Source organism: Diabrotica undecimpunctata, chromosome 3 (genome assembly GCF_040954645.1).
Source record: "Diabrotica undecimpunctata isolate CICGRU chromosome 3, icDiaUnde3, whole genome shotgun sequence".
NCBI lineage: Eukaryota > Metazoa > Arthropoda > Insecta > Coleoptera > Chrysomelidae > Diabrotica > Diabrotica undecimpunctata.
In genome coordinates this window covers 161,547,797-161,563,584 of record NC_092805.1, presented here as the reverse complement: position 1 = coordinate 161,563,584, position 15,788 = coordinate 161,547,797, and the positions used below count along the sequence as shown (strand labels likewise).

Sequence of the window (15,788 nt, the reverse complement as noted above, 5' to 3'; positions counted from 1 at the left end):
GGGTGCCTTAAGGGACTCGCCTTATCTTCACATATGGCATAATATATCTCCCTACGCCACTATGTTGCCGGATTGTAAAATGCGTAAATAAACTCGAATTGGATAGAGGCGTGAACATGGCCCCCGCCTTGGCAAACACTGCCAACAAAATCGTCTGCTAATGCTAAATGTTCAAATGTTTAAACTACGCTTAGTCCGAAACGGGTAGCGGACACACCTTGGAAAAAGAACGAGTTATGATACCATTGTCTGTCTTTATCCTAAAAACTCTGGCTACACCATCACTGCCGCGTAAAAGTTCGATCACGCGACCTAACTTCCACCTTAATGGAGGTAAATTGTCCTCTTTTATGAGCACTAACGTGTTTTCCGCAACTTCACCGTTAGTAGTAGTCCATTTCGTGCGTTTTTGTAGTTCGGAGATGTATTCTTTGTTCCATCGTTCCCATATATGCTGAGAAAGCTGCTGAATATGCTGGAATTTTGAGAGCCGATTAACTGGAACATGACGCAAATCTGGATCTGGATTGGTAATAAGTGGTCTTCCGATGAGAAAATGTGCAGGGGTTAATGGGGAGAGATCATTTGGATCACAGGATAAAGGATGAATCGGTCGGGAATTTATTATAGCTTCAATCTGCACAAGCAACGAATAAAATTCCTCGAACGTTAAGTGCGCGTTTCCCAAAACCCTATGCAAATGATGCTTAACTGTTCTTACTCCGCTTTCCCACAGTCCGCCAAAATGTGGAGAATAGGGAGGTATGAAGGACCACGAAATATTATTCTTTAGCAAGGATTCTCTTATCGCGGGAGTGTGCTGCTCTAAAAATTTTCTTAACAATTTTAACTCCGAACTAGCTGCTATAAAATTGGTTCCATTGTCGGAAACCATCTTTTGAGGCTTGCCTCTTCGCGCAATAAATCTTTTAAAGGCCAACAGAAATGATTCCTTAGACAGTTCTGTAACTAATTCTAAATGTATGGCCTTCGTACAAAAACAAATAAAAAGACACATGTAACTCTTTATTAGTTTACAACCTCGACCCTTTCTATCGCGAATTAAGGAAGGGCCCGCATAATCAACACCTGTTACAATAAATGGTGGGCCACCTGCGAGACGCTGGGCAGGTAGGTCACCCATTATTGGCTGAATGGATTTAGATTTTAATCTAAAACATTTTACACATTTGTGTACGGTACGTCGCGCTAAATTTCTTCCTGATAACGGCCAGAAAGTTTCTCTTATAGTTGCAAGTAAAAGCTGAGGACCAGCATGCATAAGATCCTTGTGAAAATGATTAAATATTAACGATGTAACTATATGATCTGCCGATAAAATGATGGGATGTTTTTTGTCATACGTAAACTCGGAATGCTTTAAACGCCCGCCTACTCTCATGATGCCCTGATCATCAAGAAATGGAGATAAATTGATGAGTTTGCTGTTTTTATCTAAAGATCCCTTTTGGTTCAAATGCTTTATTTCTTTAGAAAATGACTGTGATTGACACAGTTTTAGAATACGATTAAATGCAGAATGTATTTCATCCAAAGAAAGGGGTTCAGAAGTTCTTTCCTTATTTTTACACATGCGGATGAATCTGAACACATATGCAGCGGTTCTTTTTAAACGTAAAATATTAGAGAAGCGCTCAAATGAAAATACTTCCGTATTCTGTGTTTCATCAAGTTTATTCGTAAAAACCTTTATGTTTTTCCTTGTTTCGCTTGTTTCAGTAGGGACAACTTGTAAATTTGGCCATTTATCTGAATCTTGCACGATCCACTCCGGTCCATGCCACCATAAGTTGCACTCCATTATTTTATCTGGTTCCACGCCTCTGGACACTAGATCTGCAGGATTATCCTTGCCTGGCACATGACGCCACTGCGCAAACGAAGTGGTTTCCTGGATCTCTGCTACGCGGTTACTAACAAACGTCTTCAATGCATTGGCTGCTGTTTTCAACCAACTAAGTACTATCGATGAATCTGTCCAGAGGTAACACGTATCAAATTGCACATTTAATGAATTTTTGACCTTATTGGTCAAACGCGATAAAATTACTGCTCCACAGAGCTCTAAACGCGGCAAAGTAACTGGCTTTAAAGGCGCAACCTTGCTTTTTGCACATAATAAGAATGAATACGACCTGCCTAACGAATCGGTAGATTTAATGAATATGCAAGCACCGTACGCCTTTTCTGAGGAGTCGCAAAATCCATGAAGTTCTAGTTTGACCTTACTAGAACATATAACATGCCGAGGTATTTTTAAATTGTTTAAGATTCCTAATTTATTCCTAAACTGTAAATAATTATTTGCTAAATGCTCCGGTATGGGATCATCCCATGAAAGACGCTCGAGCCATAGTTGTTGTAACATAATTTTCGCTATGATAGTACACGCACTTAATAGACCCAAGGGATCAAAAATTTGAGCTATGTCCGATAATAAAGTTCGCTTTGTGATTATATGGCCTAGAGATGAACTTATACTATAAAACATAGTATCTGATTGCGGTGAGTACAATAATCCCAAAGTTTTCGCCTTCTCGTTTTCACCGAATTGAATAACGGAACCCGTAGTTGAATTATCCGGTATATCTCTCAATATTTCAGGATCATTTGAATAGAATTTACGCAATGTAAATCCTCCGCCTTTGAGGACCTCAAAAAGTTGTTTACATGCTTCGCGCGCTTTCTGTTTTGAATCAAAACCTGTCAAAAGGTCGTCCACATAAAAATCGGATTTAATAATGCTAGCAATGTTAGGATTTTTAGCTTCTTGCTCCTCTGCCAATGTCATTAGACATTTAATCGCTAAGTAAGAAGAGCATTTCATACCGTATGTAACTGTCTGTAACTGAAATATTTCAATCGGTTCTTCCGGATTATTTCGCCATAAGATACATTGTAAGGATTTTTGATCATCTGCAACCAATACCTGACGGTACATTTTTTCTATATCCGCACTAACTACATATAAGTGTGTTCTAAAACGCAATAAAATGGAGAGTAAATCATTTTGTAAGGTTGGTCCGGCCATTTGAATACTATTTAATGAAATGCCGTTTGTAGTTGGCGCACTACAATCGAACACAACGCGCAAACGTGTCGTCAAAGAATTTTCTTTTAAAACTGGATGATGTGGCATAAAATAAAATGTAGTATTTACCCTAAACTCTTTTGCCGCTTCCGTAATTCTGCATAAACCTTTCATATGTCCTAATTCTTTATATTCCTGGATGAATTCGCTATAAAGAGTTTTAAGATTGGCATCTTTATTCAACTTACGCTCGAGATTTAAAAATCTATTTTTTGCTTGACGAAATGAATCACCGAGTGAACTTATCGATTCCTTGAATGGCAATGATACTATGAATTTGCCTGTCGCGTCGCGTTTCACAGTATCTTCGAAATGTTTTTCGCATGCAATTTCTTCGCCCGAGAGTGCAGGTTTTCCATTGAAAACCTCTTCAAGTTCCCAGAACTTACTTAGCTGTTCTGTAACTTCGATTGTGTTTGTGAAATTACACTTAGTTATTCGCTTTTCTGATGCTTTGTTTTGGCTGATATACGGCCCTGCTATGATCCAGCCAAACATTGTTTCTTGCATGAATGGTTTATTTTTACCTAAACTAATTCTGTTTGCGCCCAGTATTTGCCAAAATAAATCACTTCCTATCAACAATTCGACCTTTTGTGGTTTATGAAAATGATTATCCGCTAATTTTAAATGTTTAGGTATCTGCAAATCGCTAATGTTTATTTCAGATGCCGGCACGCACCCCGTAATTTCTGGTATTACGAAACAATTTAAAGTTTTATGAAAAGTTATATCGCTACGCGACTGTATATTTATTTCGCATTTCAATCGAACGGGAGATGCAGTATTATTTATGCCCATGACTGATATGTTCGCGCTTGTCGTTTTTAATCTAAGTTTATCGCATAAATTTTCGGTTATGAATGAGCTTTGTGAACCGCAATCTAACAAAGCTCGCACTATGTATGCCTTACCTTGGCCGTCAAAAATATTAACTAATACTGTGGACAGTATAGTTTGATCTGCAGCGCTAACTGCCGAAACTGACAAATTGGTAGTGTTTAAACTACCTTGTATATTATCTGCAGATCGTATATCGCTCGCGTTTTCTACCGGTTGATGAACTAAAGCTGCGTTCTGTTCGCTTGACCTATCTGGATGCAATAACGTATGGTGTCTTGAAGCGCATTTCTTACATGTTGATTGTCTACACCGCTTATAGAAATGTCCAGGTTTAAGACAATTCGTGCAAAGATTGACCTGTCTTACTTTATCAAACCTGTCCCTAGATGAAAGTTTTGAAAATTCGCCGCATTGATAAATGTTGTGTTCCCTTTTGCAAATAGGGCAACACTGTGTATTATCCGATTTATTTAAAGTTCCCTGTGATGAATATAGACCGCGAATGTTATGTGAATATTTCGTATTCCGTGAATATGCGCCCGCCTGAGAAATATTCCGTGTATTTTGTTTTTCAGCTTGATTTACCTCAAGGGATTCTAAGAGGTCCGCCCTTGATTTTAAAAACGTTTTAAAATCATCAAAACTAGGAATTTCATTATGTGTTTTGCTATTCTCCCATGCGCGTAAAGTCGATGTATCGAACTTACAAGAAATAATATGAATAAGGAGTATGTCCCACGAATCAGTAGGTAGCCCTAGCTGCTTTAACGCGTATAAATGCTTCGAAAAAATGTCAACTAATTGCCGCAATCTATTAGATGACTCTTTATGTATTGGCTCTATATTAAATAAGGCATTAATATGATTGGAAATTAATAATCTCTTATTATCGTACCTTTCCCTAATTAATTTCCACGCAACTGCATAGTTTTCGGCGGTAAACTCTAATGTTCGTATGACCTGCGCCGCACCGCCCTGTAATGAACTTCGTAAATAATGAAAACGCCTTATATTGTCTAAGTACTCATTTCTGTTAACTAAAGATTCAAAAAGATCTGCAAAATCTAACCAATTATTATAATTACCATCAAATTTTGGTAACTCGATAGGTTTAAGCTCAATACAATGCCCTGTATATGAATTCTTAGAGCGCTCACTTGCTTTATCGCTTTCTATACAGGCTACTTGTTGATTATCGCGAATGATTTTTCGCGCTACCGCTAATTGTGAATAATATTTGTTATAGAATTCTTCGCGTTCCGTATATTCATCCTCTAGTAATTCAAATTGAACCGTATTTTCTATTTGCCCCTGAACTTCATCGAATTCGCCCTGTAAATGTTCTATATTATTTACCATTTCAATAGCCTGTAATACTTCTAAATCTGAAATCGTTTCACCCTTAGTTATTTTATCATTTAACGCTAATATAAATTTCGAAAATATTGTGAGTTTGCATTTAAAACCGCCCCTTTTTCGTTTTAAATTCTCCATAATTTTATAATGAATTAAACAGTAAACAGAAACAGATTATAAATCGCTTGATATTCGACCCTAACGTTCTCAGAATTATCACATGTGCAGAATAAAGGTACAAAGACTGATAAATAAGGGAATGTGAAATGGATAATGCTCACCAAAATATTGTATGTTTATTCTTCTAACAGCTGGCCTCCTGGCGCCAAGGATGTTGGCCTCAACTCGTATAATGGGTCTTCACAGATTTTAAACCCACAGTTGTCCAATTATGTAACTGTCTTAAGATTAACGTTCGACAGTCTATAACGCGCTCGGGCCACTATGAATGCACTATTTCGCCCGCTAATTTGATGACACAAATATGAGTTCGGAATTCGGTGAATTTACACTGTTTCAACACAAGAATTTGATGATTCGGCTCGAATAGACCATGGATTTGCTTGATATGCACTTCGCTTGTGCCGCTGGTTAATAATCAAACTCCGTGCGAAAACAAAACTGATTTTATTATGAATTACACAATACATGAATATATAAACGCTTATTATGTATTATGTCCGCTCGCTCTGATGTTGTGTCACCGATCCCGTCTCGTACTTGAGTGCCGCTGTCGTCTTTGGGGTGCCTTAAGGGACTCGCCTTATCTTCACATATGGCATAATATATCTCCCTACGCCACTATGTTGCCGGATTGTAAAATGCGTAAATAAACTCGAATTGGATAGAGGCGTGAACAGTTTTTGTTTTAGAAAAAATTACGAAAAATATGATCCTAATAATCCCAAAATGCAGAGGAATTGTTAAAAATATATAAGAGTTTAGAAGATGACGATACTTTGGCTCAGGATATTGACCAGGGTAACGAAGTTCTCACGTTGCATTATCCAAATGACAGAAATTATTCTGACAGAGATGATGCCGGAAGTGATGAGGAAGACCAGTTCAATTACACTTTTCAAAGTATTAGCCGAGGTACACTATCTCAAAGCATGGATATTACAGCTGTTTCTCGAAAAAATACAGCAATTGAGAAAACAGTGCTGTCAAATACAACTGTGACTGAAACGCACGAATCAGGTAACAAAAGGAAAAGGGAGGTTCCAGAAATTTCACAAGATTATGAAAACAGAAAAAAATTTATAAAAAGAATCGATCATAAGTGGGAAAAAAAACTGGAAAAAGGAGCCATAAATGATATTTTAAAAACAATATGAAATCCCTTATACTAAATGAATGGAAACAACAAAATTTGAAGCCAATCAATCTGTTTAAATTATTTTTTGATGAAAAATTCATGGACTATCTTTGTAAAGTACGCTTCACAAAAATCCTGCCTTTCTCTGTGTCCGTTAATGATTTATATAAATACTTTGGAATCCTTACTCTCTCTGGATAACACCCATTGCCTTCTAGGAGAATATATTAAGAATATAAAGCAGATAGATTGATGCGTTAACCGACAAAGGGAATCTACAATTTACATTCCACAACGGCAAACGACCACGGCAAATATCCTTCGCGAATTAGTTTCTAGTAGTCGAAAATGAGTAAATAAATAAAGCAGAAAGACGTTTGAGATTTAATTTCAATGCAGGGCTCCTGCCATCCGCTTATTTCGATCTTATTAGGTCTCTCAGAGTGATTTATGCAGAAGCTCTTGATATAAGCTTCTGTATAAGTTGCTCTCAGGAGACCTAAGGATGGCAGGAGCCCTGCATTGAAATTAAATCTCAAACGTCTTTCTGCTTAATTTAAACTATTTGTTGTTAACCGATTCTTGTCAATAAAGATTTCTATTACGATATAATGCTGTAGAATTTTGCAAAATGATTTTTGCTCTATAGCGACAAGCGACACCGTATTGTGAATGAAAAATGATGTGTTACACAAAAAGTGTTAATGGAAATTTCAGTTTATAGCGTTTAATACAGCGATAAATAAGGAAGTGTTTCCCAAACACTTAGTTACTGGTCTATAACGGTTTGCCTTAACATTTAAACGGTTTTTGTTTGTGACTGATATTTAAACGTAAATAAAAAAATATATCTATTCGATGTAGATAACTGCCAATTAAGTATTATAATAAAAGGATCTAATCAATTTTACTTACCGCTTTTTGTACTCGTTAAGGAAATTAACGCTTGTCTCAAGCCTTTCACCTGGATTTTTCAGGATAATTGTAGCAAAACATTTACACAGTTTGCACAACACTACGGGTTTATCATTCAACTTAAGAGGTATTCCGTTTTCGTTAAGAACTCTATTCAATTCAGTTGTCTCTGGACCCAAATATTGGACATGGTTTCTGGCCAATCTTCTTTTGCACATCGCGCAAATCATGAGATGTTCCAAGGCTGCGTAGTGTTGGTCACAAATGGGGATGGAGTGCAGTCCTGGATTGTCCAGATCGATATTTATCTAAATAATGTAAAATTAAAGAAAACAGAAGTTTTTTTTAAAAATATTTTAACTTACCACTTGGCAAATACTTTTCCTCATCTTTATAATCCATTTTCTTCGCAATATATTCGATGATTCTCTATTACATCCTAAAACGTGGCAGTGATTCTGTCTAGGACCAGGTGCAACCAATGAATTCCTTTTGAGAGATTTGTTCATGTAAGAAGGTGTATTTGATTTTCGATCTACGTGTCGGTAACAAGCATCGCACAGACAGGAATCTCGTGTTAAATGTGTCTCAGCTAAAATAATTTGTATCTTTTTAGGTTAACGCTATTAAAGTTAAATATTAAATCTACAGATTTCAAATTTACATTCAGCTAACAAATAGACCAAACATTTGATAAAACTGGGATTAATTTGATCGAACTGAAATTAAGCGAATATTGATGTTTGAAGAAGAATAAGTAGAAATTAATAATATCTAATATAACATGAGCATGACACTTTTAACCTACATAAAAAGATCAAAAACTTAACGGGAGGAAACGTATCACTAAGTTATAACTTAATACTAGACGAGCACAACAATCTGCTCTACGAAAATGAGAGAATACTTGAGAGATGAAGGCAATACATGGAAGAATTATTCAAGGAAGAGCAAGAGACAGAAGTCAGTGTTTCTGGATGTTCAGGACCAGAAATAACGCTCAGTGAAGTAACATATGCAATAAAAAGACTAAAAACCAACAAAGCACCTGGACCTGATAACATACAAGCTGAAATATTGAAACTATTTGAAAAAAACCAACTCGAAACTCCTAACGAGTCTACTGAACAAAATCTATGAAACTGCAGAATTTCCTACAGATTGGCTAGTTTCCTCCTTCATCCCTCTCCCCAAAAAGGGAAATGCCATCAGATGCTCTGATTACAGAATTATAAGCTTAATGAGCCATGCACTCAAAATCCTTCTTTCTGTTATTCACTCTCGCCTATATAGAAAACTTGAAGAAAACATTAGCAGTGTTCAGTTTGGGTTTAGAAGCGGACTGGGAACGCGAGAGGACCCATTTTCCATATAAGTATTGATACAAAGAGCTCGAGACGTAAATTGCGAAGTCTACTCATGATTTATAGACTTTGAAAAAGCATTTGGCAAGGTGCAACATCAAAAATTATCAGATACTGAAAGAATCTAGTATTGATGACAAATATTTACACCTAATTAAAAATTTATACTTACAGCAAAGGGCAACTGTACGAGTAGACAACGAAACCTCACAAGAATTGACGATAAAACGGGGAGTACGTCAGGGCTGCATTTTAACACCGACGTTGTTCAATACTTACTCGGAAATGCTGTTCAGAGAAGCTATTGATGGTTTAAGAGAAGGTATAAAAATCAATGGTGAAATCATAAACAATTTAAGATATGCGGACGATACGGTTTTGATTGCTGATAATGCGGAGGATCTGCAATCATTAATAGACCGTGTAGTGGAAGCCTGTGACAGATACGGCATGAAATTAAACTGTAAGAAGACCAAAATTCTTGTAGTAAGTAAAAACGACGTAATACAGCACCAATTCACAGCTAATAATGAACCTTTGAAAATAATCGACAAAATTACATACCTTGGATGCAGCCAAAATAAGGAATGGCAACACTCACAGGAAATAAGATGTCGTATAGAAAAGGCGAGAGCTATCTTCAATCGCCTCAGGAAGATTTTATGTAATATGCACCTGAACATTGATATAAGAACACGAGTCTTGAGATGCTATGTATTTTCTACCCTTTTATATGGAGCCGAAGCCTGGACCTTGACGGAGGCAACATCCAAACGATTAGAAGCCTTCGAAATGTGGTGCTACCGCCGTCTGCTCAGAATTTCCTATATCCATCATGTTACAAACAACACCGTGATCCAACGTATGAATAAAGATCTGGAAATTATGCGTATCGTGAAAATCAGAAAGATGACATACTTAGGGCATGATATACGCAATGAGAAGTATCAACTAATTCAACTAATTTTACAAGGCAAGATAGAAGGCAAAAGATCTCAAAGGCGCAAAAGAACATCGTGGTTGAAGAACATCAGACAGTGGGCAGGAATGACTACCATACATCTATTTAGAGCAGCTGTCAACAAAGTTGTATGGACCAACGTGATTGCCAACATCCACAAAGGATAAGCACCAAAAGAAGAAGAAGAATATAACATTCGCATTGTAGTGAGATAGAATCATTATTTAAGTTTTTATCGCAGCTTCAAAAACAACGCCTTAGACAACATGGGCGAATACGGCGAGTGATTAAGTCAACGGTTTTTCTATATTTTCCAATGACCATCATGATACTACTGACTGAAGAGAAATAGTAATTGTTTTAATATGAACATATTTTAATAGTTTAATGTTTAAACCTTGTCTAGTCTGTTATATTCGCCGGTCTAATTGTAAAATCACCTAACTCCAAAAAATTCGAAATTAGTTTTTCTTCTCCATTTTATGAGGTCAGATGTTTTGTACAACCTATTAAAAACACAGAACTCTAAAAAAATGATTTCGAGAGATAAATGGGATTTTACAAATCACCTATATTGTCGGTGGAATTTTTATGTTTGCAAACCTGATATCGCCAGTCATTTGCATTGCGTGGCCACATGGTTAAACACAGTGATGTTTCGCTATGAATAATGGATAATAATGGATTCTACTTTTGAAGTAAGTAATACAGTGTATTTTTAGTAAAGTTTAACGTAAGTCGCATTAACGTAGGCAATAATAATATTAAATTAACAATTACTGAAGTTAAGAGTATTGTTATCATATTACAGTTGAGGTTAGTTAGGCCCGAAATGGGAGTTAAAACCATTGTAGAAAATAAGACAACTTTACCGATATTGTCAAATGAAGTACACCTATTTAGTGGTAATGACTTTGATGAAATGTGTGTTTTCGGGAATGATCCACATGACACAGTTTCAAATACGTGACACGGAAAGAGATAAAACCTCAGAACAATCTGAGATTATTGAAGAAAGCACGGCTATCCCAGAACAAATTAACGTTGAAGTAGACCTGGGGAGGGGAGTACCAAAGGTCTAAGACTTATTGATGGTAACAAAATTTGTGGTAGAGGAACCTCCCAAACAAATGAAGCCCATTAAATGTAAATGTAAGTTACCAACTTTTAGTTGTAGTCATTTTCACAAGATGACAGGAAACAGCAGTTCAGAAAGTTTTGGAATATGACCTGGAACGAAAATAAAATCTATGTAGCAGGACTAACAGAAATAGATTTACCAGCAAGATCACGAGATAGAAAGGTAGAAAATGTATCAAGAAGAAAGTTTTCTTACAAGTTTTACCTAAGCTTTACCCTAGCTTTAATAAAAAGAAAATGAGGGTTTGTAGACAGACTTTTCTTGATATACTTGATATAAAAGGTTGGACAGTTAACTGTTGGCTCAAGGGGAAAATGATGAAAATGAATATAATTTAAATGAAGTGATAGAAAATGGGAATGGAATGGATACTATTATATTAAGCAACTAGGTAAGAAACAGAAGAAGAATAGATCATCCAGACAAAAACAACTTATTGCTAAACAGAACAGGTGCAAACAAAATGGTGCCAAGAAAAGAATATCGAGCCTTTGTCTCAATGCTCATTTCACAAGTCTTTTGAATATTTAAATCTAGCTATATTTCAACACAAAAAGGACCAGTGCGATTTGTGTAGGGCTTATTCAATGAAGCATAAAGTGAAGAAGACCATCAATGTTTCAATGAAGTGAAATATTTCAATTATACAAAGCCAGACAAAAGATACCACGAGAAAAATTTAGCCACCTTCAAGAACTAAAGCTAACTCTGTACCCAAGGATTTCCATTCATTTTACGATAACCTATCAACTGAAGTGTAAGCGAGAATAGTTACAACTATTTTTAAAATCATGAAGCCCATTTTTAAAATCAAGGTTAATTTTGATCAAGTATTTTTTATTTTGTTCGGTTTTTTTTTGTACTTAAACTAAAGAGTATTGTTAGTTTCTTTGAAATGTCAAAAATGTAGGCTCATACATGTATTGTTCTTCAGTTTACAGTTCCTAAGTATTCTTATTTATACAGTCCATCTAATTTACAAACCGTTGCACGTCATCGGCGTCATAGCCCGTGGCGTCACATGATACCAACACGAAATATTTAGGCGGTAGGTGTGTTCTTTTTTAGAATCACTTTGCCGAGTACACCGCATTACAGCCACTAGACATATTTTATTATATACGCGTAGAACTAATATTTAAAGATTTCTATTATTGTTAACTTAAAGAAATAAACAACAATATGTTTCATTTAATTTGTATAAATGCATTATAAAGCGTTTTTATGAAGAACATTTGTTCGGAACACACTGTAACCGTAATCGAACGAAGGTGAAATTGTGGCATAAATTGGTAACACTTATTTGACAGTTGCGGTGTTTACACTTTTTGTACTTTATTATTTTAAATTTTAAAGTGAATACCGCTTGTTTTATATTTTTACCTATTTAATAAAATCTGTTCTTTTTAGAACAAAATTAGTGTGTTTTATTTCAAAAATGTCACGTAAGTATTTAAATAGTCGTTGTAAAGAGTATAATAATAATTATGTGACCTATTTGATTTAAAATGGATTCAGGATTTTTTAATACTTTGGCAACTATGGCAACTTCGATCTCTGACGTAGATAATGACGTGCAACGGTTTGTAAATTAGATGGACTGTATGTAGCTATTTTGTACAGAAAAATACTTTGTATACCAATAATAAAAACAATAAAAGAAATGTTTAAATTAAAATAGCTCATTATTACTATTGAAGTACAATTTTACTATTAATCTAGTCAGTGGCGCACCGAGGGGGGGGGGGGGGGTTGGGGGTTAACCCCCCCCCCCAGACTCTAATCCGACACTGTTACTTACACATTTTAAGGACTCAAAATGGAGGTAACATCATAAAAAAATTCCCCCCCCAGAGGCAAATTCTAGGTGCGCTACTGAATCTAGTATTCATAAGCCATGTAAATTCAGTTTGAAGGTACAATTATTATGTATCTAATTACCCAACTCTTACAAATAAAACACATAACTCCAGTAATTTCATTAAGCAAAATCCATAAATCCGAAAGTAAATCACTTAACTCCAGTGATCTTAATTATCAAAACACATTACTCCAAATAATCCCTCTTGTACATATTAATTTCTGTTAAATCTTATTTAAAGATATTCTGTAACATTACAAACAAATAATTAAAAAAAATCCGCAAAAAAACTTTCTGTAAGTTATTTTACAATTTTTCCAACGATATAATCTACATATTTGAAAACCAATAAAAAATACTTACTTGCTAATATTTTATTCTGTCTATCTACACTTTTCATTTGAGCGATATGGCATGGGGTGTCAAAAAGACCGAATTTTCCAAAGCAGTATGAACATTCATCCTTACACAATCGTCCAGGATGTATACTAAAGGAACTTGCCTTTTCTGGAATAACGAGAGCTTTAATTGTGCCATCTTGAGTCGTTGTTTCGCCATCAGAAGTATGCTCACTGCTGCCATCTGTTAAAAAATAAAACAAACCGTAAATATAGGGTTATTACTCAAGTATTACTACAAGTGGAGTGAAGAGTGAAAAATTAGAGTGTTAGGAAGTTAAGTCTACGAGTAAAACTGATATTTGGATTATTATCCCTGATTAAAAATGCTATATGACATACATTACTGGGATTAAGAAATTTTATTTTTTTTTACACACTAACACAGTGGAATGTGAGTCAGAAATGGTTTAGTTCCAAAGTTAAAAAATAATTAAAGTACAAAATATATATTGATGACCAAAATAGCAAACCAGGAACTTGCCCAAATACTAATAAAAATAAAGTTGAAAAGACAAATGTTCTTGGAGAAATGTGGAAAAAGTAAAGAGACAAGTAGTGTGTTCCTTTTCCTATGAAATGTCGTTTTTTGCAATTTGTTGTATAATAACACATAATCTCCCAGATCTAAATATACTTTGGTCTCCACTTATCTTTTATATCGTTGCCATTTAGGTCAACTAGAACGCTTTGTGGAAAATTTAGGACAAATTTTAGAACAAAAATTGACGTACAGTCTGTTAAACTAGATTATGTTAGGTCGTTAAGGCCATGCAGCCTCACCGCACTTCGACCTATAGAGAGATCTTTTGTGTATAAAATAATCTATGTCAAATTGGTAAAACAAAGCGCCAATTATTAAACATCTACAGGTTAAAATAACGTTTAACAATTTAACTTGAATCGTAAAAGCCATTAATGAAATTATTTTGGACGATTTTTAACAACGCATATAGAAACAGAAAATTAGTTCATAATCAGGGATAATAATCCAATAAATATCCCGCTAAAATTGGTTAAAAGTTTAATGTGTCCCTTTATAAAAGTTATAGCTTCAAATAACGAGCAATCACATACATCTACCTACTTCTAAACCAAACTTCTTCTTTACTAAAATAATTTTTTAATTGATCAGCACACCTTTTATAATTATTTTCTACTTGAATTTGTTTAAGATCTTCAAATATTCAATTAAAAATATTCAATTTTTTGACATTTTAATGTATATCATTAAAAATAAAACTGAGTTTTGCATCAATCAATCAATAGTTCATACTAAAATGGATTCACAAAGTCTCTTTGTAAATTAAGCTTACGAATATCGCAAGACAGTTTCATAGTTTACAAGGCGAAGGGAGATTTTTAATGGGTCATTTGATCCAGCATGAACCACACATAAAACAATACTACAATACGTAATAACAACTTTAGTAACTATGCCGTCAATTCTTATCAGTACATGTAAGTCACAGGTAAGATAAACTTACTACCTACTCTAGAAGAAACTTGAAATTGCGAAGGAAAAAATACGCAGTAAAAAAAACATTCTTGTAAAAAAATTAATTGAAAATTATTGAAATATTTGCCCAACATCTTAATAGGGTGTCCCAAAATTCACGCAAGATTTGAATTTGCCGCCATTTGTGTAGCAAAAAAAACAGTTTTACAGTTGACAGTTTAGGGTTAGAAAAATGGACCCTTATACGATAAAACAACGCGTTTTCATTGTTGAAAAATATTTTAAAAATTTGGCGCCACATGTCAAAAATTTCGTACAAAATGTGGCCGGAATATTGATATAACTTCGTCAACACTGTGAAGAGAATAATTGAGAAATTCAGGTAGACTAGATCAATTTGTGATCGTAGACACATTATTCTTCCAAAAACAAGTCACACGATATCGAAGAAGTGCGTGTGAGTGTAGGTGAAAATCCAGGAATATCAGTTCAGCGTCGTGAACAAGAATGGCAAATTTCAAGAAGCACTCTTCAGCTTATACCAAATGAAAATGAAGATCTACGTTTCCATACTTACAAAAATCAATTGACATAAGAACTGAAGCTTAATGACCATGCACAACTAAGAGAGTTCGTTGAATGGATTATTAAAATCAACAATTGGATGCTGATTTTTTGAGCAAAATCATCCTTAGCAATGAAGCACATTTTGAGAAACATTTTGATGATCAACAAAGATAACTTTGTTGATCATCAAAATTGTCGCATTTGGGGTACCGAGAACCAACATGTGACTTTAAAAAAATGCATCTACAACTCTTCACTGTTTGGTGCGAATTTTGGGCTAGAGACATCAATGGACCATTCTTCTTTGAAAATGAGGCTGGTCAAGCAGTGACTGTTACTGGTTCTCGATATCGCAACATGATAAAAGAGTTTTTTTCTACCTATATTATATGACATTGATATGTACGAAATATGGTTACAAAAAGACGGTGCCACATGCCATGAAACAATTCAATTACTGCATGACATATTTCTTGGCCGTGTACTCTCTCGT

The 15,788-nt window shown here is 35.1% G+C and overlaps 1 protein-coding gene across 8 annotated transcripts in view; it reads right to left on the bottom strand.

The window, feature by feature from the left end:
- east (enhanced adult sensory threshold) overlaps positions 1–15,788 on the bottom strand; it is a 158,957-nt gene that overhangs the window by 15,499 nt on the left and 127,670 nt on the right. For all 8 annotated transcript variants that reach the window (XM_072527387.1, XM_072527383.1, XM_072527385.1 and 5 more), the window contains 3 exons: positions 13,235–13,453; positions 7,910–8,136; positions 7,545–7,852 (listed from right to left, as the gene is read on the bottom strand). In XM_072527387.1, coding sequence (XP_072383488.1) covers positions 7,545–7,852; positions 7,910–8,136; positions 13,235–13,453 — 754 coding nt within the window. The remainder of the gene's footprint in view (positions 1–7,544; positions 7,853–7,909; positions 8,137–13,234; positions 13,454–15,788) is intronic.